The sequence below is a fragment of the Bubalus kerabau genome, chromosome 6 (assembly GCF_029407905.1).
Source record: "Bubalus kerabau isolate K-KA32 ecotype Philippines breed swamp buffalo chromosome 6, PCC_UOA_SB_1v2, whole genome shotgun sequence".
Lineage (NCBI taxonomy): Eukaryota > Metazoa > Chordata > Mammalia > Artiodactyla > Bovidae > Bubalus > Bubalus kerabau.
In genome coordinates this window covers 1,419,755-1,446,808 of record NC_073629.1, presented here as the reverse complement: position 1 = coordinate 1,446,808, position 27,054 = coordinate 1,419,755, and the positions used below count along the sequence as shown (strand labels likewise).

General features: G+C 41.0%; 1 protein-coding gene and 1 long non-coding RNA gene across 3 annotated transcripts in view; one reads left to right on the top strand and one right to left on the bottom strand.

Annotated features, from left to right (window-relative positions):
• Positions 1–25,244, top strand: part of LOC129656542 (uncharacterized) — a 62,706-nt gene extending 37,462 nt beyond the window's left edge. The window contains exon 3 of the long non-coding RNA XR_008716372.1: positions 25,095–25,244. This is a non-coding gene — a long non-coding RNA (uncharacterized LOC129656542). The remainder of the gene's footprint in view (positions 1–25,094) is intronic.
• Positions 25,245–25,793: 549 nt separating this feature from the next.
• The window catches only part of MPC2 (mitochondrial pyruvate carrier 2), a 30,313-nt gene continuing 29,052 nt past the window's right edge, over positions 25,794–27,054 (bottom strand). For both annotated transcript variants that reach the window (XM_055587173.1, XM_055587172.1), the window contains one exon: positions 25,794–26,011. In XM_055587173.1, coding sequence (XP_055443148.1) covers positions 25,975–26,011 — 37 coding nt within the window. In that variant the 3' untranslated portion in view covers positions 25,794–25,974. The remainder of the gene's footprint in view (positions 26,012–27,054) is intronic.

Here is a 27,054-nt window from a genome sequence, read left to right as displayed (position 1 = left end):
TTTAAAGGGACAGAAACCTTTAAAAATGGGTGCTAAATGCAGCTAAGTATTAGGTATTAGATAATCTTTAAAAGGAAAAACTTGATAAATACAAATGTTAAGAAATGGACAAAATGTAGGAGAAGTATATAACTAAGTTTTTTTTTTTTTTAAAAGGAGTATCACTGAAACACAGCATATGCTAGGAACAGTCAATAGATAATAAATACATCAAATAAATATTTTCAGATAGTAAATTTGATAAGTGCTATATGAACTTATAAGAAGGGTATGAGAATGACCAGAATGAGCTGAGACTTAGGAAGATGCTGAAGTTAAGAAAACCTAGAGGGGCTTTTAGGCTTTATTGACGGCAAGGTGATTAATAAAGGAAGAATAAGGACAAAGCTTAACTATGATGTGCTACACAACACTTCTTTTGTTTCTGTCTTCTCCATTATGGAGAATTGAAAATATAACAAATATTGACAAGAAAGAATTGAAGTCCAAGATAAGAAAACAGTGTTAAAGTACCTAGTCATTTAAATTCAAGCAGCCATCCCCAGGGCTTCCCTGGTGGCTCAGCAGTAAAGAATCTGCCTGCAATGTAGGAGACTCAGGTTCAACCCCTGGGTTAGGAAGATCCCCCCAGAGAAGGAAATGGGAAACTATTCCAGTATTCTTGCCTCAGAAATCCCATGGACAGAGGAGCCTGGTGGGCTACAGTCCACGGGGTCGCCAAGAGTCGGACACGACTTAGTGACTAAACCACCACCCCGTGTCCATTATAGGTAGGCTGAGGCCCTACTCTATTGTCTTCGTTCTGGGACCCAGGCTGGGACATTTCAGTTTCCCAGACACAGTGGCAACAGAGGATTCCACTGTAGACTCCTTCTTAAAGTGTCCTCCCAGCAGTGACTTATTTCACTTTCACTGAAGTGATATTGGTTGGCCAAAGCAGGAGAGTGTGATCCTACCATGTGTGCAGTGGGAGAGAGAGCTGGAATATTTGTGAGTTGCCGTATTCAGTAATAGGGCTTCCCCAGTGTGTTGGGCTGCCGTCTATGGGGGCGCACAGAATTGGACACGACTGATGCGACTTAGCAGCAGCAGCAGCAGGAGCAACTCAGTGGTAAAGAATTTGCCTGCAATGCAGGAGTCGCAGGAGACTCGGGTTCTATGCCTGGGTCAGGAAGATCCATGGAGGAGGAAATGGCAACCCACTCAAGTATTCTTGCCAGAAAAATCCCACGGACAGAGGAGTCTGGCAGGCTACAGTCCAGAGGGCTGCAAGGAGTCATACACAGCCGAGCACAGAGCACACTGCATAATACATGAGCACTTGTATCAGTAAGAGGTGATGAAAAGGAATTAAAATGGGTTCACAGCTGAGAACAAACTGGCCTTATTTCCTTTTTTTGATTTATTAAACTTTTAAATTAAGAGAATGCTGTCTACAAAGCATATCTTGAATTTAACAAGGCATTTGGCCAAGTTTCTCACATCTTTGTGGGTAACATACTAAATTATAGGAGAGATGAAAATGTCCCTAGCTGGATAACAGGTAGACCTAAACGATATTGATTTGTGTTCTAGTGTCCACTCAGAGGGAGCCTCCACAGGTATGCTAGAGGACTCAGATAAAGATACAGTTGGAAGGAAAGCTAATATATTGAATGGTATAATCTTCAAATATCTTAATTGACTGAAATAACAATGAAATTTCAGAATGAATGCAAATAAGTACTGTGCTTAAAATTTTAACAATATCAAACCCATAAGCATGTAGTGTAAAAGACTAGATTTACTGCAAATTCAATGCTGTCTTTCAAAAAACTTATTGAAGTATATAACATATGTACAGAAAAGGCAAAATTTCTAAGTGGATAGCTTGATGAATTATAAAGTGAACCAATCCATGTTCTCTACTCATAGCAAGAAAGAACATGTGGACTTCCCTGGTGGCCCAGTGGTTAAGAATCTGCCTGCCAAAGCAAGGTACATGGATTTGATCCCTGGTCCAGGAAGATTTCACGTGCTCTGGGGCAACTAAGCCCATGCACCCACAACTACTGAGTCTGAGCTCTAGACCCCGTGAGCTGCAGCTACTATGTGTCCTAGAGCCCGTGCTCCACAGTGAGAGAAGCCATAGCAATGAGAGGCCCGGGCACCCCAAGTAGAGAAAGTCCATATGCAGCAATGAAGACCAAGTGCAATCAAAGATGAACTCATTAAAATAGTAAAGCACTTATTATATGCTTTGTAAAAAAAAAAAAGAACTGGCACTACAGAAACCAGTTCCATGCTATCTCCCATTCACTCCCCCCACACTTCCCCAAAGTTAGTATATCTTTTGATTTCTAATATCATAGATAAGTTTTACCTTATTTTTAACTTTGTGTAAATGGAATATTATATATACTTTCTTATTTTTTCACAAATGGTTGTGATATTTATCCATGTTGTTTTGTGTATATTAGTAATCATTTATTTTCAGTGCTGTATGTATCATTTGATTATACACAAATTATTTATCCCTTCTACTATTGACGTGAAGAAGCTGAAGTTGAACAGTTCTATGAAGACCTACAAGACCTTTTAGAACTAACACCCAAAACAGATGTCCTTTTCATTATAGGGGACTGGAATGCAAAAGTAGGAAGTCAAGAAACACCTGGAGGAACAGGCAAATTTGGCCTTGGAATATGGAATGAAGCAGGGCAAAGATGAATAGAGTTTTGCCAAGAAAATGCACTGATCATAGCAAACACCCTCTTCCAACAACACAAGAGAAGACTCTACACATGGACATCACCAGATGGTCAACACCGAAATCAGATTGATTATATTCTTTGCAGCCAAAGATGGAGAAGCTCTATACAGTCAACAAAAACAAGACCAGGAGCTGACTGTGGCTCAGATCATGAACTCCTTATCACCAAATTCAGACTTAAATTGAAGAAAGTAGGGAAAATCACTAGACCATTCAGGTATGACCTAAATCAAATCCCTTATGATTATACAGTGGAAGTGAGAAATAGATTTAAGGGCCTAGATCTGATAGATGGAGTGTCTGATGAACTATGGAATGAGGTTCATGGCATTGTACAGGAGACAGGGATCAAGACCATCCCCATGGAAAAAAAATGCAGAAAAGCAAAATGGCTGTCTGGGGAGGCCTTACAAATAGCTGTGAAAAGAAGAGAAGTGAAAAGCAAAGGAGAAAAGGAAAAATATAAACATCTGAATGCAGAGTTCCAAAGAATGGCAAGAAGAGATAGGAAAGCCTTCCTCAGCGATCAATGCAAAGAAATAGAGGAAAACAACAGAATGGGAAAGACTAGAGATCTCTTCAAGAAAATTAGAGATACCAAGGGAACATTTCATGCAAAGATGGGCTCGATAAAGGACAGAAATGGTATGGACCTAACAGAAGCAGAAGATGTTAAGAAGAGGTGGCAAAAATACACAGAAGAACTGTACAAAAAAGATCTTCATGACCCAGATAATCACAATGGTGTGATCACTGACCTAGAGCCAGACATCCTGGAATGTGAAGTCCAGTGGGCCTTAGAAAGCATCACTACGAATAAAGCTAGTGGAGGTGATGGAATTCCAGTTGAGCTATTTCAAATCCTGAAAGATGATGCTGTGAAAGTGCTGCACTCAATATGCCAGCAAATAGGGAAAACTCAGCAGTGGCCACAGGACTAGAAAAGGTCAGTTTTTATTCCAATCCCAAAGAAAGGCAATGCCAGAGAATACTCAAACTACCACACAATTGCACTCATCTCACATGCTAGTAAAGTAATGCTCAAAATTCTCCAAGCCAGGCTTCAGCAATATGTGAACCATGAACTTCCTGATGTTCAAGCTGGTTTTAGAAAAGGCAGAGGAACCAGAGATTAAATTGCCAACATCTGCTGGATCACGGAAAAAGCAAGAGAGTTCCAGAAAAACATCTATTTCTGCTTTGTTGACTATGCCAAAGCCTTTGACTGTGTGGATCACAATAAACTGTGGACAATTCTGAAAGAGATGGGAATACCAGACCACCTGATCTGCCTCTTGAGAAATCTGTCTGCGGGTCAGGAAGCAACAGTTAGAACTGGACATGGAACAACAGACTGGTTCCAAATAGGAAAAGGAGTTCGTCAAGGCTGTATATTGTCACCCTGCTTATTTAACTTCTATGCAGAGTACATCATGAGAAATGCTGGACTGGAAGAAACACAAGCTGGAATCAAGATTGCCAAGAGAAATATCAATAACCTCAGATATGCAGATGACACCGCCCTTATGGCAGAAAGTGAAGAGGAACTAAAAAGCCTCTTGATGAAAGTGAAAGTGGAGAGTGAAAAAGTTGGCTTAAAACTCAACATTCAGAAAACAAAGATCATGACATCTGGTCCCATCACTTCATGGGAAATAGATGGGGAAACAGTGGAAACAGTGTCAGACTTTATTTTTCTGGGCTCCAAAATCACTGCAGATGGTGACTGCAGCCATGAAATTAAAAGACGCTTACTCCTTGGAAGGAAAGTTATGTCCAACCTAGAAAGCATATTCAAAAGGAGTGATATTACTTTGCCAACAAAGGTCCATCTAATCAAGGCTATGGTTTTTCCTGTGGTCATGTATGGATGTGAGAGTTGGACTGTGAAGAAGGCTGAGTGCTGAAGAATTGATGCTTTTGAACTGTGGTGTTGGAGAAGACTCTTGAGTGTCCCTTGGACTGCAAGGAGATCCAACTAGTCCATTCTAAAGGAGATCAGCCCTGGGATTTCTTTGGAGGGAATGATGCTGAAGCTGAAACTCCAGTACTTTGGCTACCTCATGCAAAGAGCTGACTCATTGGAAAAGACTCTGATGCTGGGAGATTGGGGGCAGGAGGAGAAAAGGACGTCAGAGGATGAGATGGCTGGATGGCATCACTGACTCGATGGATGTAAGTCTCAGTGAACTCCGGGAGTTGGTGATGGACAGGGAGGCCTGGCGTGCTGCGATTCATGGGGTCGCAAAGAGTCAGACACGACTGAGTGACTGAACTGAACTGAACTGAACTATTGACCTATGGGTTGTTTTTCCAGTTTCAGGCTATTAGGAATAATGCTGCTAGGAGCAATATTTTTTTAAAAAAGAATTTATTTATTGTTGTTTTTGGCCATGCCACATGGTATTTGGGATTAGTTCCTCGACCAGGGATTGAACCCATGACCCCTGCACTGGAAGCTCAGAATCTTAGTCACTGGACAGCAAGGGAAGTGCTTAAGAGCATTCTTGTACATGTGTTTTGGAGAACACATATATGCATTTCACTTGGGCATATACCTAAAAGTGGAATTGCTGAGTCAGTTTACACCCCCCAAGCAAAATATGAGAGGTCTGTATCCCAGTTAACATTTGCTATTGTCAGTATTTTAAAATTTTGGACTTCTTGGTAGGTGAGTGGTGGCATCTGTGGTTTTGTTTCCCTGGAAGTACTGGAGAAATTAAGCATGGCCATTTTGGATGCCATGCAAATCTTAAGGTAGTAAGCAGTGTTTAAATCTGACTCAGAGTATTGGGTTTAGTTCTACTCACTTCTTTTGAACTTCATGGACTATGAAATTTGAGGAATGATGGGAGACATTGGAAACATTGTCAGGAGATGACACTTGGGTGAAAATGGTCATTGCCTTTGGATGTTTAAACTGAACTGTGAAAGGTGTGGGGTAACCAGGAGATATATGTGCAAAGTCTAATTAGACCCCTGAATTTAACAAAAGAATTCCCCTACTTTCTCCCTCAGGTAGAGATTGGATTTGGTTAAACAAGAATGAAGTACATGGGAGGGTTGAAGAAGGAAAGGAAATTTTGGTGTTCTTTTTCCTCAGTGGAGGGAGCTAGTTTATCAGAGAATAGGTAACCATAGGTAGTATGATTTCTGTAGGAATGGATGCTCTGAAGAGGCTTCCGCAGAGGTGCTGAGCAGTCATGAGCAGAATTAGGACTGAACAGCACTGAGTAGGGTGTAGCTCCTACCCCATTCATTGGCTATCTCAACTTTGCTCTCTTTGGCTGTCACTTGTAAGAATGTCAGTTTTAATAAGTAACAATATAGGACATCCAGTTAAATTTGAATTTTAAAGAGACAGTGAATAATTTTTTTAGTATAAATGTATCTCAGATTGCTTGCTACCTACAAGCCTCTTCAATCTTGGCAATACTACACCCTCTTCATATGTACAGTACAGACTGTTTTGCTTTAAACTCTAAAACTAAAATGGGTTAGATTTATTTTTTGCTTTGAAAGGATCAAGTAGGATCAATGGCTAGCAATCCCTGGGAGGCAAATTTAACATTGTACCTGGTTAGTCTTAGTATTGGAATATTGGAGTGAGAGACTGTATGTTTGCAAGGTTGTAGAGGTGACTCTTGTCTTTAGTGGAAAGATGAATTACATATATATATTTTTAATTGTAGTATTTACAATGTTTCAGATGTGTATTGTTTTAAATAAGGTGATTTGAGGATTTGGACAGATTTTTCTAAGTTTATGATTATCAGGTAAGGAAAGTCGGTGCATTTGGAGATCAAGATAACAAATATAGAAGGGAAACTAGAATAATAAAATTATCTGCTAATGGACTGAAGAGGCAAAGACATCTAAAATGAATACCAGAGCTTTTCTGTTTTAGAAGACTTACTTTTTCTGTTTTAAGTTCTGCAACATCAGAAAATGATTACTGTCACGGCATTTTATTTTTCCGGCCATGCCACACGGCCTGTGAGATCTTGGTTCCCTGGCCAGGGATTGAACCCATGCCCCCTGAAGTGAAAGCATGGAATTTTAACCACTGGACCATCAGGGAAGTCCCTATTAAGGCCTTTTTATGAAGGTAATGGCACCCCACTCCAGTACTCTTGCCTGGAAAATCCCATGGACGGAGGACCCTGGTGGGCTGAATCCATGGGGTCGCTAAGAGTCAGGCACGACTAAGTGACTTCACTTTCACTTTTCACTTTCATGCATTGGAGAAGGAAATGGCAACCCACTCCAGTGTTCTTGCCTGGAGAATCCCAGGGAAGGGGGAGCCTTGTGGGCTGCCGTCTATGGGATCGCACAGAGTCGGACACGACTGAAGCAACTTAGCAGCAGCAGCAGCATTCTTTCTAGAATACCATGGTATATCCCATTTTATGACACTTTGGGGATGTTTATAACCTAGAGAAAATATTTAATTTTAGAGCACTTTCAATGTCTACTGATGTACCCTCATCAATTATTTGTCCAGTTAAATCAAGAATAGAGCTTGAACAGAGTGTGGCCACTGAGAAAGCATGAAAGCGTCTAGGAATGAGGATATCTGACAGAGTGAAAGAGCAAGGCCTCGATGACATACCAAGACAGATTTTCCTGAATGAAGAAGAGTGTGTGTCCAATTTTAATTTGCTTAAAGAAAACTCAGCAATACCCTCAAAGGAAAATGAAGCTAAAGATCAATTATATCCATTATTGTTTCTCTAAATATATCATAGATTTTAGTTTCCATCCCATTTTTCATCAATATATAAAATCTGATTTTACAAGAATCCAAAGGAGATACTCTGAACATAAAGGGATAATTTTATCTGTCAAGAAAGCTTGCCAGACCACTCTAGTCAAGGCAATTTTTCCTCTAAGCTATGAGGGCATTTAGTGTCTATAAATTTAAGTGCCTTATTATCTATTTTTAAAATCCTTGGTTATCTTTTGATTTGTTTATGTCTTCTCTGAATTAAAGCTTCTCTGTTTTAGAGATCACATTTGATGTATATGTGTGTTTCTTCCACAACATCTTTCTAGAGCTCCTTCACATGGTAGGCATTTGCTATTTGATGACTGATAAGGGTATCATTTGAGAAGTTGCAGAAGAGAGGTAAATAGATAGTAATCTAGAAAAATAGAACATCTAGGATAAATAGGATGAGGTAACACTGAAACATTCAAACTTCTCATCTCATTTAAAGGATTGATGCAGATATATTCAAGATGAACTTCCATTCCTAGCCCAAGGCTTCCCCACTTTCCTTAAGCTCCCAAACCTACTTCCCCAAGGGTAGCCCTCAACTTAGCTCTGCAACCACTGTTTCTACTCCTACAGTCACATACCTCTTCTTTCTCCAAGGCTGAGGAAAATCAGGGCCTAGATTAGGGACTAGATCTTTCAGGATCTAGTCAGGAGTGCAGAAGACAGGAAAAGAGCCTGGATGACATTATTCAGAAGACAGCAGAAGTGCCATGTCTGTCTAAAGCTGACCATAAAATGACAGTTTTCTCTAAAAGCCGTTCTCCTGGCCACACCCTCATCAGTAGCTCATTGTTTCACGGGCACGGACTGTGCTTCTGATTGGCTGGCACTGCCATCCCCTCCCCCCACCAGCCCCAGTGGCCCATGGCTCACAGAAGGATGGGTTCAGGGTCCCTAGATGGAGATTTGGGGCAAGGGTCAGAGAGACTGCTATGACCCCAAAGTAGTCCTGACTATGTGGAGGGTGGTTGAACTTAGGCAATAGTTGGCAGGTGATTATAAAGACAAGTTTTTCCTGAGTAAACACCCATTTTTGGTTAATAATGATTGTGACTTCTACCAGAACTATTAAATTTACACTACAATACTTATCTTCAGAGATTTTTGTGAAGTAAATTTTTGACCTGTCTTTTCTGACTGGTCAAGCCCATCATTCAGCTCATTTAAGTCACTCAATCGTGTGTGACTCTTTGCAACCCCAGGAAGCCTGCAGTATGCCAGGCTTCCCTGTCCATCACCAACTTTGCAGAGCTTACTCAAACTCATGTCCATAGAGCTGGTGATGCCATCCAACAATCTCATCCTCTGTTGTCCCCTTCTCCTCCTGCCTTCAATCTTTCCCAGCATCAGGGTCTTTTCCAATGAGTCAGTTCTCTGCATTAGGTGGCCATAGTAATGAAGCTTCAGCTTCAGCATCAGTCCTTTCAGTGAGTATTCAGGATTGATTTTCTTTAGGACTGACTGGTTGGATGTCCTTGCAGCCCAAGGGACTCTCAAGAGTCCAACACCAGAGTTCAAAAGCATCAGTTCTTCGGTGCTCAACTTTCCTTATAGTCCAACTCTCTCATCCATACATGACTACTGTAAAAAACCATAGCTTTGACAACACGGACCTTTGTTGGCAAAGTAATGTCTCTGCTTTTTAATACGCTATCTAGGTTGCTCATAGCTTTACTTCCAAGGAGAAATTTCATGGCTGCAGTCACCATCTGCAGTGATTTTGGAGCCCAGGAAAATAAAGCCTCTCACTGTTTCCATTGTTTCCCCATCTATTTGCCATGAAGTGATGGGACTGGATGCTATGACCTTAGTTTTTTGAACATTGAGTTTTTCAGCCAACTTTTTCACTCTCCTCTTTCACTTTCATCAAGAGGCTCTTTAGTTCTTCTTCCCTTTCTGCCATAAGGGTGGTGTCTGAGGTTATTGATATTTCTCCCAGCAATCTTGATTCCAGCTTGTGCTTCACCCCACCCAGCATTTTGTATAATGTACTCTGCATTTAAGTTAAATGAGCAGGGTGACAATATACAGCCTTGATGTACTGCTTTGCTGATTTGGAACCAGTCTGCTGTTTCATGTCCAGTTCTAACTGTTGCTTCTTGACCAGCATACAGATTTCTCAGGAGGCAGGTCAGGTGGTCTGGTATTCCCATCTCTAAAAAATTTTCCATTTTGTTATGATCCACATAGTCAAAGGCTTTGGCATAGTCAATAAAGCAGAAATAGGTGTTTTTCCAGAACTCTCTTGCTTGTTCGATGATCCAACGGATGTTGGCAATTTGATCTCTGGTTCCTTTGTCTTTTCTAAATCCAGCTTGAACATTTGGAAGTTCATGGTTCATGTACTGTTGAAGCGTTGCTTGGAGAATTTTGAGCATCACTTTGCTAGTGTGTGAAGTGAGTGCAGTTGTGCGGTAGTTTGAGCATTCTTTGGCATTGCCTTTCTTTGGGATTGGAATGAAAACTGACCTTTTCTAGTCCTGTGGCCACTACTGAGTTTTCCAAATTTGCTGGCATATTGAGTGCAGCACTTGCACAGCATCAACTTTTAGGATTTGAAATAGCTCAACTGGAATTTCATTACCTCCACTAGCTTTGTTTGTAGTGATGCTTCCTAAGGTCCACTTGACTTCCCATTCCAGGATGTCTGGCTCTAGGTGAGTAATCACATCATCGTGGTTATCTGGGTCATGAAGATCTTTTTTGTATAGTTCTGTGTATTCTTGCCAACTCTTCTTAATATTGTCTGCTTCTGTTAGGTCCATACCATTTCTGTCCTTTATTGTGCCCATCTTTGCAATGAAATATTCCCTTGGTATCTCTAATTTTCTTGAAGAGAATTCTAGTCTTTCACATTCTTATTTTCCTCTATTTCTTTGCATTGATCATCGAGAAAAGCTTTCTTATGTCTCCTTGCATTCAAATGCGCATATCTTTCCTTTTCCTGCCGGGGTCCAGCCCCGGTGGATCCAGGGTATTCGAAGCGGGGACGGCGTCGGCGACCTATTTAATTATTTATTCATCAAAGATATAAAGAGTAATAGAATAAGGATAGCTCAGTGAGGAAATTCAGTGGAGAAAAGCGGCTGAAATAAGGATAGCTCAGTAGGAAAATTCAGTGGAGAAAAGAAGCTGAGTGGCTTGGTTTACGCGGAAAATCAATATAACCCGTGACATCAGGTTAGCTCTGACCACGGAGGCCGCAGGCGCCCTCTCGAATAGCGGAAGGTGCCCCACCTTAGACACCTTCTCGAGTGGGTCTTAGAAGCCCAGGCAAATAAATGGTCGCAGAGGACATCCACGCTCCAGATGGACACTCAGCTGGAAGTTAAAGGGAAGAATGACATGGGGAGACCAAGTTTCAGTGAACAAGGCCCGCACTTTATTTTCCAAAGTAGTTTTTATACCTTAAGTTATGCATAGAGGATAATGGGGGAAGGGGTAGAGTCATGCAGCAAGCCAGGCTTTTTTCCTGTAAACTTATCATATGCAAAAGTTCAGGTGATAGACATCATCTTCTGGCCAGGAGGCCTGTTAACATTTTAAGAAACTTATCTTTCTCTAAAGGTGATTATTCCAAAGTCAGGCGCCAGCCTTCCAAAAAGCATTGGACAAAGCTGCATTTTACATTTCTATACACCCATTATATCAATCAATACACTGCCAAGGACACAGTAGGTAAGGAGTATGGAGACTTAGCAGCAAACATTGGCCCAACAAGTGAAAAACCCTTCACCAATACAATTTCTAATCAATCTTTTAACTACTCAAAGGAATCTGTGTTTAGGCAGTTTAGAACATCTCCTGCCTCTCACAGTTGGGAGGCTCTGAACAATCACATGTGGCCGGAAAAACCCATTCAGGCAGGCTAGAGGATTTCCAAAGGAGTTTGTAGGTTGAAACACTGTCACACCCAGGAATTATTAACTGGAGCTGTAAGTTAACTCTTTTTTTCAGAGAGAGGTAGTGGGGGAGAGCCCCCCGTAAAGTCAGAGGTGTAGGTGAAAGCACAAAGCAGAAAGTAGGCAGACTCTGGTTTTGGGGGTAGATGCTCGAGAATTTCCAGGGGGACTCCTGAGGCTCGATCCTGCCTTTGCGTATGCCGAGCCTCCTTCCTCATGACCTTTGTCATGGGCGGAGTTCCTCACGCTGGCTCCCGGCAGTGATAGAATTCCGGTTGAGCTATTCCAGATCCTGAAAGATGATGCTGTGGAAAGTGCTGCACTCAGTATGCAATATGCACTCAATATGCAATATGCCGGCTCCCGGCATTTTCCCTTTTGCCGTTAGCTTCTCTTCTTTTCTCAGCTATTTGTAAGGCCTCCTCAGACAACCGTTTTGCCTTTTTGCATTTCTTTTTCTTGGGGATGGTCTTGGTTATTGCCTCCTGTACAATGTCACGAACTTCTGTCCATAGTTCTTCAGGCACTCTGTCTATCAGATCTAATCCCTTGAATCCATTTGTCACTTCCACTGTAACTTCCACTGTAACACTGTATGGATTTGATTTAGGTCATACCTGAATGGTCTAGTGGTTTGGTTTTCTCTACTTTCTTCAATGTAAGTCTGAATTTTACAATAAGGAGTTTATGATCTGAGCCACACTCAGCTCCCAGTCTTATTTTTGCTGACTGTATAGAAATTCACCATCTTTGGCTGCAAAGAATATAATCAATCTGATTTCAATATGACCATCTGGTGATGTCCATGTGTAGAGTCTTCTCTTGTGTTGTTGGAAGAGGGTGTTTGCTATGACAGGTGTGTTCTCTTGGCCAAACTCTGTTAGTCTTTGCCCTGCCTCATTTTGTACTCCAGTGCCAAACTTGCCTGTTACTCCAGGTATCTCTTGATTTCCTACTTTTGCATTCCAGTTCCCTATAATGAAAAGGACATCTTTTTTGGGTGTTAGTTCTAGAAGGCCTTGCAGATCTTCATAGAACTGTTCAACTTCAGCTTCTTCAGCATTACTGGTCAGGGCATAGACTTGGATTACTGTGATATTGAATGGTTTGCCTTGGAAATGAACAGAGATCATTCGGTTGTTTTTGAGGTTTCATCCAAGTACTGCATTTCAGACTCTTTTGTTGACTATGAGGGTACTCCATTTCTTCTAAGGGATTCTTGCCCACAGTAGTAGAAAAAATGGTCATCTGAGTTAAATTCCCCCATTCCAGTCCATTTTAATTCACTGATTCCTAAAATGTCGATGTTCACTCTTGCCATCTCCTATTTGACCACTTCCAATTTACCTCAATTCATGGACCTAACATTCCAGGTTCCTATGCAATATTGCTCTTTACAGCATCGGACCTTGCTTCTATCACCAGTCACATCCACAACTGGGTGTTGTTTTCACTTTGGCTCCATCTCTTCATTCTTTCTAGAGTTATTTCTCCACTTATCTCCAGTAGGATATTGGGCACCTACTGACCTGGAGAGTTCATCTTTCAGTGTCCTATTTTTTAGATTCATTACAGAATTCAAATTCTGAATTAAGAATTCAAATTCAAATAGATCAAATTCACCACAGAGATAACTTACAACCCAATGTGGCACTGGATTTGGGTTTCTTCATTCCATGGACACTGGTAAAATATATTTTAAGTGGGTGGCATATTTTCTAACAGCATAAATCAATTTTGATTTTCTAGCTGTTCTTATGTATGTCACAACTACAATTGCTACTTAGTGACACATTTGTAAAAATCTGAATTTTAAAAAGTTGAACTGAATAACAAGCCAACATTCGCAAATAAAGCCCAGCTCTATAATGAAATTTATTGTGTGTTTCAAAATGTTGTAAAATGCAGTTGTGTTAAGGGAGGAGAAAGAGAAACTCATTTAATTATGTTTGCTGACTGAATTTTCTAGTATTGTAGAAACTGGTCTTAACAAAGTTATAATCATACGTCATATAATTAAACAGACTCCTTAGGGTGAAAGCCAGTCCTAATAAGTCCAGTGCTTTCTGTTTCATTGTGTACACAAGCTCCAATAGAAACTGGTTTTAACGAGAGGAACTTGGGCTTTGAGGGCAATCCTTGTTATGATTCAACCTTTCACTGCTAAAACAACTTAAAAAACAATCTGTTTACTATGGAGAAACAACAGTATTGATGTATTTTGGATCGATGTTTCTTTGAAATGAATGCCAAGCCACAAAACACATTAGATTAAGAGTTAATCTCTTACTGAGCCTCTCTACCCCACCTCTTCCCCTGGAGGAGGAAATGGCAACTCACTCCAGTATTTCTTGCCTGGAAAATCCCATGGACAGAGGAGCCTTGCGGGCTATAGTCCATGGGGTCACAAAGAGTTGGACATGACTTAGCAACTGAACAATGCATGGTACCCCACCTCTAGCCTACCACCCCAAACAGTGAAAGTCTCAAGAATTTCAACAGTTATTGCCTCAGAAGGTGTGCAAATAGGTAAACTATATCCTTTTTGCAGCTAAATTAAAACTCTTTGTTTAATAAAGTACTTTTGGGGTCTTGTTTTGGTTCTATTGTCAATTAATAAGCTTACCATTTCCTGAAATTTTCTACATTTTATTTAACACCCATCACACACCAGAAAGTGAAAGTGTTAGTTGCTCAGTCATGCTTACTGTATGCAACCCCACCAGGCTCCTCTGTCCATGGAATTTTCCAGGCAAGAAAATGGGTGGGTAGCCATTTCTTCCTCCATGGGATCTTCCTGACTCAGGGATCGAATGCTGGTCTCCTGCATTGCAAGTGGACTCTTAAGTGTCTGAGCCACAAGGGAAGCCCATCACACACCAGGCACTGTATTAAAACATTTTCTCAGTTATCTCTATGACAATCCCATGGAGTACTATATTTTCCCCATTTTACTCTTGAAAATACTAAAACCCAGAAACAAACGTTACATCTCACAGTTATGTAAGGGTTTCCCCAGTGGCTCAGGGTAAAGAATCTATCTGCCTGCAATGAAGGAGCCATAGGAGATGCAAGTTTGATCCCTGGGTCAGGAAGACCCCCTGAAGGAAATGGCAACCCACTCCAGTATTCTTGCCAGGATAATCCCATAGACAGAAGGAGACCGGTGAGCAATATTATGTGCGGTCACAAAAAGATAGGACTGAGTACGCATGCACAGTTGATATGTGGCATAGTTGGGTTGAAACACAGGCCCACCAGACCTTGCCTTGGGAAAACATACCTAATGAAGTGATCAATAAGGATTTGTTAAAAAATTTTGATATAGAATTCAACTCAACTAGACGGATTGATTTTTACCACTGTGAAATGCTCTTTCATGAAGTTTAGTAGCTATATTAGTAAGGACTTCTAGTATACAGTTTCTTTTTTCTAAATTTTTGAGAGTAGTTGTGACATGGATCCCTGGAAGCTAGGGCTTTTGATTGGATACATATGTCAGCTACAAACTGGCACTTGCCATGAGCATTTGCTAATGACTAAACAACAACAACAACAATGGTATTTGCTGTGTGCCGCTATTTGCTGTTTGCTTCAGCACAGAGACTGAACCCTGTGCTTTTGCATCTTCTGACCTTCAACATCCCCTGAGGAAGTTCAGGGTGAAGTGAGGCACTCCGTCCTCCAGGGAATCTGGTGGGAAGGTCTTTAGATAGTTGGATATTTTTATGCACAGATTATATGACGTGTATCTCTGCATCTCCTCATGTCCGGAAAAGCACTAAATCTGTTCATGGTGACATCAGATCCTCATGACTTGGAGAAAACTTCTTGTAAAGTAAGCTCTTGATTGCACTGAAATCGCCCTTCACCCAAACCTTATATATTGACCTTCCCCCACTACTTCTTTGGAGCAGTCTCTCAGAGGTAGCTGAGGTGTTGCCTACTGGGTTGCAGTCCTCATTTCACCCTCAACAAAACTTAACTTGCAACTCTCAAGTTGTGCATCTTTTTTAGTCAACACGTAAGAATCTTTAAGATTTTGCGGAAACAGACTCTTGCAGGGTACAAACAAAACATTATGTGCACCAAGACCCAGGAAAAACGAGCAGTGACCCCACAAGAGACTGAGCCAGACTTGCCTGTGAGTGTCCAAGAATCTCTGGTGGAGGCGTGGGTAGACAGTGGCCTGCTGCGGGGTCAGAGGTATGCAATAAAACAGTGCTGGCATAAGTCCTTTTGAAGCACCATTACACCTACCATCTTTGCATGAAATGTTCCCTTGGTATCTCTAATTTTCTTGAAGAGATCTCTAGTCTTTCCCATTCTGTTATTTTCCTCTATTTCTTTGCATTGACCACTCAGGAAGGTTTTCTTTTCTCCCCTTGCTATTCTTTGGAACTCTGCATTTAAATGGGTATATTTTTCCTTTTATCCTTTGCCTTTAGCTTCTCTTCTTTTCTCAGCTATTTGTATAGCCTCCTCAGACAAGCATTTTGCCTTTTTGCATTTCTTTTTCTTGGGGATGGTTTTGATCACTGCCTCCTGTGCAATGTCATGAACCTATGTCCATACTTCTTCAGACACTCTATCAGATCTAATCCCTTGAATCTATTTGTCACCTCCACTGTATAATCATAAGGGATTTGATTCAAGTCATACCTGAATGGTCTAGTGGTTTTCTTCAGTTTAAGTCTGAATTTGGCAATAAGTTCACGATCTAAGTCACAGTCAGCTCCTGGTCTTGTTTTTGCTGACTGTATAGAGCTTCTCCATCTTTGGCTGCAAAGAATATAATCAATCTGTTTCAGTATTGACCATCTGGTGATGTCCATGTGTAGAGTCGTCTCTTGTGTTGTTGGAAGAGGGTGTTTGCTATGACAGGTGCATTCTCCTGGCCAAACTCTGTTAGCCTTTGCCCTGCTTCATTTTGTACTCCAACGCCAAACTTGCCTGTTACTCCAGGTATCTCTTGACTTCCTACTTTTGCATTCCAGTCCCCTATAATGAAAAGGACATCTTTTTTGGGTGCTAGTTCTAGAAGGCCTTGTAGGTCTTCATAGAACTGTTCAACTTCAGCTTCTTCAGCATTACTGGTTGGGGCATAGACTTGGATTACTGTGATATTGAATGGTTTGCCTTGGAAATGAACAGAGATCATTCTGTCACTTTTGAGATTGCATTTAAGTACTGCATTTTGGACTCTTTTGTTTACTATGATGGCTATTCCATTTCTTCTAAGGGATTCTTGTCCACAGTAGTAGATAAAATGGTCATCTGAGTTAGATTCACCTATTCCAGTCCATTTTAGTTCGCTGATTCCTAGAATGTTGATATTCACTCTTGCCATCTCCTGTTTGACCACTTTCAATTAGCCTTGATTCATGGACCTAACGTTCCAGGTTCCTATGCAATATTGCTCTTTACAGCATTGGACTTTACTTCCATCACCAGTCACATCCACAACTGGGTGTTGTTTTCACTTTGGCTCTGTCTCTTCATTCTTTCTGGTATGTGGAGCTATTTCTACACTTATCTCCAGTAGCATATTGGGCACCTACCAACCTGGGGAGTTCATCTTTCAGTGTCCTATCTTTTTGCCTTTTCATGCTGTTCATGGGGTTCACAAGGCAAGAATACTGAAGTGATTTGCCATTCCCTTCTCCAGTGGACCACATTTTGTCAGACCTCTCCACCATGACCCATACATCTTAGGTGGCCCTACACAGCATGGCTCATAGTTTCATTGAGTTACTGTGGACAATTCTGAAAGAGATGGGAATACCAGACCACCTGATCTGCCTCTTGAGAAATCTGTATGCGGGTCAGGAAGCAACAGTTAGAACTGGACATGGAACAACAGACTGGTTCCAAATAGGAAAAGGAGTTCGTCAAGGCTGTATATTGTCACCCTGCTTATTTAACTTATATGCAGAGTACATCATGAGAAATGCTGGACTGGAAGAAACACAAGCTGGAATCAAGATTGCCAGGAGAAATGTCAATAACCTCAGATATGCAAATGACACCACCCTTATGGCAGAAAGTGAAGAGGAACTAAAAAGCCTCTTGATGAAAGTGAAAGTGGAGAGTGAAAAAGTTGGCTTAAAGCCCAACATTCAGAAAACGAAGATCATGGCATCTGGTCCCATCACTTCATGGGAAACAGATGGGGAAACAGTGGAAATAGTGTCAGACTTTATTTTTGGGGGCTCCAAAATCACTGCAGATGGTGACTGCAGCCATGAAATTAAAAGACGCTTGCTCTTTGGAAGGAAAGTTATGACCAACCTAGATAGCATATTCAAAAGCAGAGATATTATTTTGCCAACAAAGGTTCATCTAGTCAAGGCTATGGTTTTTCCTGTGGTCATGTATGGATGTGAGAGTTGGACTGTGAAGAAGGCTGAGTGCCGAAGAATTGATGCTTTTGAACTGTGGTGTTAGAGAAGACTCTTGAGAGTCCCTTGGACTGCAAGGAGATCCAACCAGTCCATTCTGAAGGAGATCAGCCCTGGGATTTCTTTGGAAGGAATGATGGTGAAGCTGAAACTCCAGTACTTTGGCCACCTCATGTGAAGACTTGACTCATTGGAAAAGACTCTGAGGCTGGGAGGGATTGGGGGCAGGAGGAAAAGGGGACGACAGAGGATGAGATGGCTGGATGGCATCAATGACTCGATGGACGTGAGTCTGAGTGAACTCTGGGAGTTGGTGATGGACAGGGAGGCCTGGTGTGCTACGATTCATGGGGTCGCAAAGAGTCGGATGCGACTGAGCGACTGAACTGAACTGAACTGATGGTCCATGTAATCAGATTGGTTAATTTTCTGTGATTGTGTTTTTCAGTCTGTCCGCCCTGTGATGAAGAAGGATAAGAGGCTTATGGAAGCTTTCTGATGAGAGAGACTGACTGAGGGGGAAACTGGGTCTTGTTCTGATGGGCAGGGCCCTGCTCAGTAAATCTTTAATCCAATTTTCTTTTGATGGGCAGGGCTGTATTCCCTTCCTGTTGTTTGACCTCAGGCTAAATTATGATAGAGGTAATGAAGATAATGGAGACCTCCTTCAAAAGGTGCCATGCATGCACTGCTACTCTCAGTGCCCCCAATCCTGCAGTAGGCTACCATCATCCCATGCCTCAGCTGGAGACTCCTGAAAACTCATGGGCAAGACTGGGTCAACCTCTTGTGGGGTCATTGCTCCTTTCTCCTAGGTCCTGGTGCTCACAAGGTTCTGTTTGTGCCCTCCAAGAGTCTGTTTCTCCAGTCATGTGTAAGTTGGGAATAATGGTGACCTCCTCCAAGAGGGCTTATGCCATACCCAGGTCAGTTGCACCCAGAGCCCCTGCCCCTGCAGCAGGCCACTGCTGACCTGTACCTTGGCAGGAGACACTCAAACACAGTTCTGGCTAAGTTTCTGTGTGGTCTTTTTGTCCTGGTGCGCACAAGTTTTCTTTGAGCCCTCTGAGCATCTGTGGCGGGCAAGTGGTTTGATTCTAAGAGTGATTTTGCCCTTCCTACCATCTTGCTGGGGCTTATCCTTTGCCTTTGGACATGGAGTATCTTTTTTTGGTGGGATCCAACATTCTCCAGTTGATGGTTGTTCAGCAGCGAGTTGAAGTTTTAGAGTTCATGCAGGATAAGATGAGCACATGTCCTTCTACTCTGCCATCTTATGCCACAAGAAAATTAGAGATACCAAGGGAACATTTCATGCAAAGATGGGTAAAACAAAGGACAGAAATGGTATGGACCTAACAGAAGCAGAAGATATTAAGAAGAGGTGGCAAGAATACACAGAAGAACCATACAAAAAAGATATTCATGACCCAGATAACCACAATGGTGAGATCACTCACTTAGAGCCAGACATCCTGGAATGTGAAGTCATGTGGGCCTTAGGAGGCATCACTATGGACAAAGCTAGTGGAGGTAATGGAATTCCAGTTGAGCTATTTCAAATCCTAAAAGACGATGCTGTGAAAGTGCTGCACTCCATATGTCAGCAAATTTGGAAAACTCAGCAGTGGCCACAGGACTGGAAAATGTGTTTTCTTTCCAATCCCAAAGAAAGGCAATGCCAAAGAATGCTCAGACTTCTGCACAATTGCATTCATCTCACATGCTAGCAAAGTAATGCTCAAAATTCTCCATGACAGGTTTCAACAGTATGTGACTCTTGAACTTCCTGATGTTCAAGCTGGATACAGAAAAGGCAGAGGAACCAGAGATCAAGTTGCCAATATCTGTTGGATCATCAAACAAGCAAGAGAGTTCCAGAAAAAACATCTATTTCTGTTTTATTGACTATGCCAAAGGCTTTGACTGTGTGCATATGAACAAACTGGAAAATTCTTCAAGAGATGGGACTGCCTACTGACCTGCCTCCTGAGATATCTGTATGCAGGTCAAGAAGCAACAGTTAGAATGGGACATGGAACAACAGACTGGTTACAAATCAGGAAAGGAGTACATCAAGGCTGCATATTGTCACCTTTTATTTAACTTATATGCAGAGTACATCATGCAAAATGCCGGGCTGGATAAAGCACAAGCTGGAATCAAGATTGCTGGGGGAAATATCAATAACCTCAGATAGGCAGATGATGCCATCTTTTGGGCAGAAAGGGAAGAAGAACTAAAGAGCCTCTTGATGAAAGAGAATGAGAGTGAAAAAGTTGGCTTAAAACTCAACATTCAGAAAACTAAGACAATGGCATCCTGTCTCATCACTTCATGGCAAATAGATGGGGAAATAAAGGAAACAGTGACCAAATTTATTTTTTGTGGCTTGAAAATCACTGCAGATGGTGACTGCAGCCATGAAATTAAAAGATGTCTGCTCCTTAGAAGAAAAGTTATGACCAAGCTAGACAGCATATTAAAAAGCTGACACATTACTTTGCCAACAAAGGTCCATATAATCAAAGCTATGGTTTTCCAGTAGTCATGTACAGATGTGAGAGTTGGACTATAAAGAAAGCTGAATGCTGAAGAACTGATGCTTTTGAACAGTGGTGTTGGAGAAGTGTTGGAGAAGACTCTTGAGAGTCCCTTGGACTGCGAGATCCAACCAGTCAATGCTAAAGGAAATCAGTCCTGAATATTCATTGGAAGGCCTGATGATAAAGCTGAAACTCCGATACTGTAGCCACCTGATGTGAAGAGCTGACTCATTTGAAAAGACCCTGATTCTGGGAAAGATTGAAGGTGGGAGGAGATGGGGATGACTGAAGATGAGATGGTTGGATGGCATCACCAACTCGATGGACATGAGGTTGAGTAAGCTCTGGGTGTTGGTGATGGACAGGGAAGCCTGGCATGCTGTGGTCTTGGGTTCACAAAGAGTCAGACAGGACTTAACTGAACTATCCCAACGATAGTTTGGCCTCAGGCCAAACAACAGGCAGGGAACAAAGCTGGGCTCATCAACAGAAATTTGGATTAAAGATTTACTGAGCAGGTCCTGCGACCCAGATTTACCCACAGCCAGTCCCTCCCATCAGGAAGCTTCCATAAGCCTCTTATGCTTATCTATCAGAGTGCAGACAGAATCAAAACCAAAATCACAGAAAACTAACCAAAATGAACATATGGATCACAGATTTGTCTAACTCAATGAAACTATGGGCCATGCCTGGTAGGGCCACCCAAGACAGATGGTTCATGGTGGAGATTTTGACAAAACATGGTCCACTGGAGAAGGGAATGGCAAACCACTTCAGAAATTGAGAACCTTGAGAACCCAATGGATAATGTGAAAATAGAAAAAAGATATGACATTGAAAGATGAACTCCCCAGGTTGGTAGGTGCCCAATATGCTACTGGAGAAGAGTGGAGAAAAAACTCCAAAAGAATGAAGAGATGGAGCCAAAGCGAAAAAAAATGCCCAGTTGTGGATGTGACTGGTGAAAGAAGCAGGTCCGATGCTGTAAAGAGCAATATTGCATAGGAACCTGGAATGTTAAGTCCATGAATCAATGTAAATTGGAAGTGGTCAAACAGGAGATGGCTAGAGTGAAGACTGACATTTTAGGTATTGGTGAACTAAAATGGATCAGAATGGGCAAATTTAATTCAATGACCATTATATCTACTACCGTGGGTAAGAATCCCTTAGAAGAAATGGTGTACCCCTCATAGTCAACAAAAGAGCATTAAATGCAATACTTGGGTGCAAATCTCATTTCCAAGGCAAACCATTCAATATCACAGTAATCCAAGTCTATGCCCCAACCAGAAACACTGAAGAAGCTGAAGTTGAATGGTTCTATGAAGACCTAGAAGACCTTCTAGAACTAATGCCCCCCAAAATGTCCTTTTCATCACAGGAGACTGGAATGCAAAAGTAGGAAGTCAAGAGATACCTGGATTAACAGGCAAGCTTGGCGTTGGAGTGCAAAATGAAGCAGGGCAAAGGCTAACAGAGTTTTGCCAAGAGAATACTTTGGTCATAACAAACAGCCTCTTCCAACAACACAAGAGAAGACTACCTATGCACATCACCAGATGGTCAATACTGAAATCAGACTGATTCTGTTCTTTGCAGCCAAAGATGGAGTGCTATACAGTCAGCAAAAACAAGACTGGGAGCTGAGTGTGGCTCAGATCATAAACTCCTTATTGTAATATTCAGACTTAAATTGAACAAAGTATAGAAAACCACTCGATCATTCAAGTATGAGGTAAATCAAATCCCTGACAATTATAAAGTGGAAGTGACAAATAAAGATTCAAGGGATTAGATCTGATAGACAGAGTGCCTGAAGAATTATGGATGGGGGTTCATGACATTGTAAAGGACGTGGTGATCAAAATCATTCTCAAGAAACAGAAGTTCAAAAAGGCAAAATAGTTGTCTGAGGAGGCCATACAAATAGCTGAGGAAAGAAGAAAAGTGAAAGTAATAGGGAAAAGGAAAGATACATCCACCTGAATGCAGAGATCCAAAGAACAGCAAGGAGAGATAAGAAAGCCTTCCTAAGTGATCGCTGTAAAGAAACAGAGGAAAACAATAGAATGGGAAAGGCTAGAGATCTCTTCAAGAAAATTACAGATACTAAGCGAACATTTCATGCAAAGATGGGCACAATAGAGGACTGAAATGGTATGGAACCTAACAGAAGCAGAAGATATTAAGAGGAGGTGGCAAGAATACACAAAAGATCTATACAAAAAAAAATCCTGATGATCCAGATAATCATGATGGTGTGATTACTCACCTAGAGCCAGACATCCTGGAGTGTGAAATCAAGTGGGCCTTAGGAGGCATCACTACAAACATAGCTAGGGGAGGTAATGGAATTCCAGTTGAGCTATTTCAAATCCTAGAAGATGATGCTGTGAAAGTGCGGCACTCAATATGCCAGCAAATTTGGAAAACTCAGCAGTGGCCACAGGACTGGTTGGACTCAGTTCTCATTCTAACCCCAAAGAAAGGAAATGCCAAAGAATGATCAAACTACTGCACAATTGCACTCATCTCACATGCTAGTAAAGTAATGCTGAAAATTCTCCAAGCCAAGCTTCAACATTATGTGAACTGAGAACTTCTTGATGTTCAAGCTAGATATAGGAAAGGCAGAGGAACCCGAGATCAAGTTGCCAATATCTGGTGGATCAAAGAAAAAGCCTGAGAATTCCAGAAAAACATCTACTGCTTTATTGATTATGCTAAAGGCTTTGTGTCGATCACGACTAGTGGTAAATTGTCCAAGAGATGGGAATAGCAGATCAACTTCCCTGCCTCCTGAGAAATCTGTATGCAGGTCAAGAAGCAACAGTTAGAACCAGACATAGAATAACAGTCTGGTTCCAAATTGGGAAAGGAGTGCGTCAAGGCTGTAGATTGTCTCCCTGTTTATTTAACTTAAATGCAGAGTACATCATGAGAAATACTGTACCTGGATGAAACACAAGTTGGAATCAAGATTGCCAGGAGAAATGTCAACAACTTCAGATATGCAGATGACACACCCTTATTGAAGAAAGTGAAGAGGAACTAAAGAGCCTCTTGATGAAAGTGAAAGAGGAGAGTGGAAGAGCTGGCTTAAAACTCAACATTCAAAAAATGAAGATCATGGCATCCGGTCCTATCACTTCATGGCAAATAGATGAGGAAAGAGTGGAAACAGTGACCGATTCTTTTTTTCTTCAGCTTGAAAATCACTGGGGATGGAGACTGCAGGCATGAAGTTAAAAGATGCTTGCTCCTTGGAAGAAAAGCGATGACCAACCCAGACAGCATATTAAAAAGCAGAGACATTAGTTTGCTGACTAATATAGTCAAAGCTATGGTTTTTCCAGTGGTCATGTATGGATGTGAGAGTCGGACTATAAAGAAAGCTGAGTGCCGAAGAATTGATGCTTTTGAACTGTGGTGTTGGAGAAGAGTCTCGAGAGTCCCTTGGACTGCAAGGAGCTCAAAGCAGTCCATCCTAAGGGAAATTAGTCCTGAATATTCATTGGAAGGACAGATGCTGAAGCTGAAGCTCTAATACTTTAGCTACCTGATGCGAAGAACTGACTCAGAAAAGACACTGATGCTGGGAAAGATCGAAGGCAGGAGAATTGGACGATAGAGGATGAGATGGTTGGATGGCATCACCGACTCAATGGACATGAGTTTGCACAAGCTCTGGGAGTGGTGATGGATAGGGAAGCCTGATGTGCTGCAGTCCATGTGGTCACAAAGAGTTGGACACTACTGAGTGACTGAACTGAAGATTCAATAATGGAATGGATTAAAGTTTTTGGGTAGAAAAGAAGCATGATGTAGTCTGTCAGAATTTTTGCGAACGAAGAGTAAGTGATTGCTTCTAAATACTACAATAAATTTGACTGACAATTGGGTGTTAGAGAACCCATATAGGAAAGAGCAGGTTTTAATGAAAGGAAGTGAAATACCAATTCAATACATGCATTTTAATAAACTTTTTGTATCTAGGCCAATTTTCATAGTCAATTTTATGCTCAATGCTTAACCCTAGAAAACACGTGCACAGGCGTGCACTCCTATGCCAAACAAATTTAACAGGGTGGCTTGAACAGAGGAAGCAGTAATAATTTGGCCCTTCAGGACCTTTTGCTTGTGTCAAAATTTTTAATCCTTCCTCTTCAAGTATATAGAATGCTGAAAGGAGCAAAGATAAAATTTTCAGTTGTTAATTGCCAAGTTTTGTTTATAGTATATTATTATACAAAAAGCTCTTTGTCACTTGCTTCTTCCAATTTAGAAATAACTGGCTTTGTTCGTTCCTCTCACTACAGTTCTAACAGGACTGGTTTTCCTAGGATTTTCAAAAGAAAGCTCAGTACTACAAATGGGTTTTTGAATCAAATATGAACCTTCATAATGGGACAAAGGTCACATTTACAGAAAACTGACTTATGTCCCAGGCACTCGGCAGGACACTTTAACTTGCCCAAAGTCAGAGATTATGTCACAGAGCTAGGATTCATATTCAGGTCTGCCTGACTGTAGAGCTTTTCTGCCACATCACATTGGTTATTGAACGTGTTTCAAAAATTTATAAATCCATTTTTACTCTGTAGCTGTAAAAGAATTTCACACAATATGTTAGGGAAAACACTGATTGAAACTGCCTGCCCTGGCTAGGCACCGTAGCAACCATTTGCATGAATTATTTTTTGACAGGTGGTCCAGGTAAAGAATGCAGAACCAACAAGTGACCACCAACCAGAAGAATTCAGGAAAGGTCAAAAGGAGATGCCACCTGTCTTACTGATCTTCCAGAATCCTCCTCATTGAAATCCATTTTGACTGAGCAATGGCTGAGCCACCAGGAAGGACCCTGAGTCAGAATGATTGGCCAGAGACAATCTGGTAACTAATCCCATCACCATAAAACCTGAGACTGTGAGTCATGCAGCAGAGTCCTCCTGCTCTTCACCTAAGTGCCCCTTGCTTAATAAAATCTCTTGCTTTGTCAATATATGTCTCCTTGAACAATTCATTTCTGAGCATTAGACAAGAGCCCCCATGGGTCACCCTTCCTGCAACAAATACATAAAAAAATATGTTCTTCTTTTCTTATGTTAAGACAGTTTGAGGTCATGTTGCTGGATATTCCATGACCCATTTCTTACTCTCTTTAGCTCTATTTCCTTTCACCATTAGCTACCTCATTATCCTTCGCTATACAAGCTATTAAACCTTCCAACTATCTTTTGACTCACTGGAATATGTGTGCTCTTCTATGCACACACTTTGGTTGACTAGAACAGAAGGAGGCCCATGGTATGTATGAGCAATATGATTTATTATGGACAAATAGTAGAAAAAATGCTACTAATATCCACAGGTAAGTTCCTTAAGTCATATGTAAAGAGACAATATTATTAAAAGTTTGCTTTATTTTTCAGTTGAATCAAGTATCAATACTATCTCCCAATTGCATTGTATGCCTTACAAACATTAGCACAGTTAGTATCACCTCATCAACAACCGAATAATAAATCAAACTAGGTCCCGGTGGTTATGTCCACATCTACATTGCCAGGGTGATCAGGAACTCTTATTTGTTTGCTTTAGCTTTTAGTTCTTGGTTATATCTATAAAGAAAACAAAAAGAAAAAAATCACGAATCACAATAAACACATTCATTTCTTAACAAAAAATTTTTTTTTCTTTTTTTTGGTTGCACTGCATAGCATGTGGGATCTTAATTCCCTGACCAGGGATAGAATCCATGCTCCCTGCAGTGGAAATGTGGAATCTTAACCACTGGACCACCAGGGACGACCCTAGATAATATTTATAATAAGAAGGGAATGAGAATCATATTCCATCTCTTCTTTTTCACTAGTCAAGAGGCTATACAGTTGTAAACACAATCTTCCCAGGGGCTTGTAGGTAGAAATATGCAGGAAGGAGAATAACCTAAGGACTTTATTCGAATCTGGCTTGAAGCTGTCAAAAAGTCTTAACTGACTTACAGTTTGTTGTACGCAAGTATTAATTTAAGAATATTTTCATTCTTGAACTATATGAGAGTATGACAAATGTGAACATATGTATAAAATTTACCAAAACGTAGTCACCTAGAGCTTTTAATTTTATACTCACAAAGCATCTTCCCTGAGAATAAAATCAGTTGGCAATGGGCATGTCTAGTCACTAAAAATATAATTCTGTGACACAGGCTGGCTACTGGGTTAGGAGGTGTAACATTTAAGTTTGTTGAAACTAAGGACAATTTCTTCAGTTCTCATTAATTCTCAATTCTCATTAATTCAAAGAAGAATTAACCACAAAGCTACAGAGTCTTTCTGTTTTACAACACCCTGGGCTTCATTTACCAATCTTCTCAGCTGAAAGCAGAGTGGAAAACTGAACAAGCACAAAAAGGCAGCTATACTATGAAGCCTATCTTACCTCCCATATTTCTCAAAAGGTCCTGATTTCAAATATTCAACCATATTTTCCTGAGTGTTCCAGAGAGTCCAACATTTTTATTTCTAACTAAATCTCTCAATCTGCTATTTTAATTGTAAGGCTAAACATCCTTTCGTTAAATTGTATCTGAATTTCTGATATTAGAAATTACATTTCTGAATGTGGCACTTAGTGTTCTCATAGCTTTACTATCATGAGT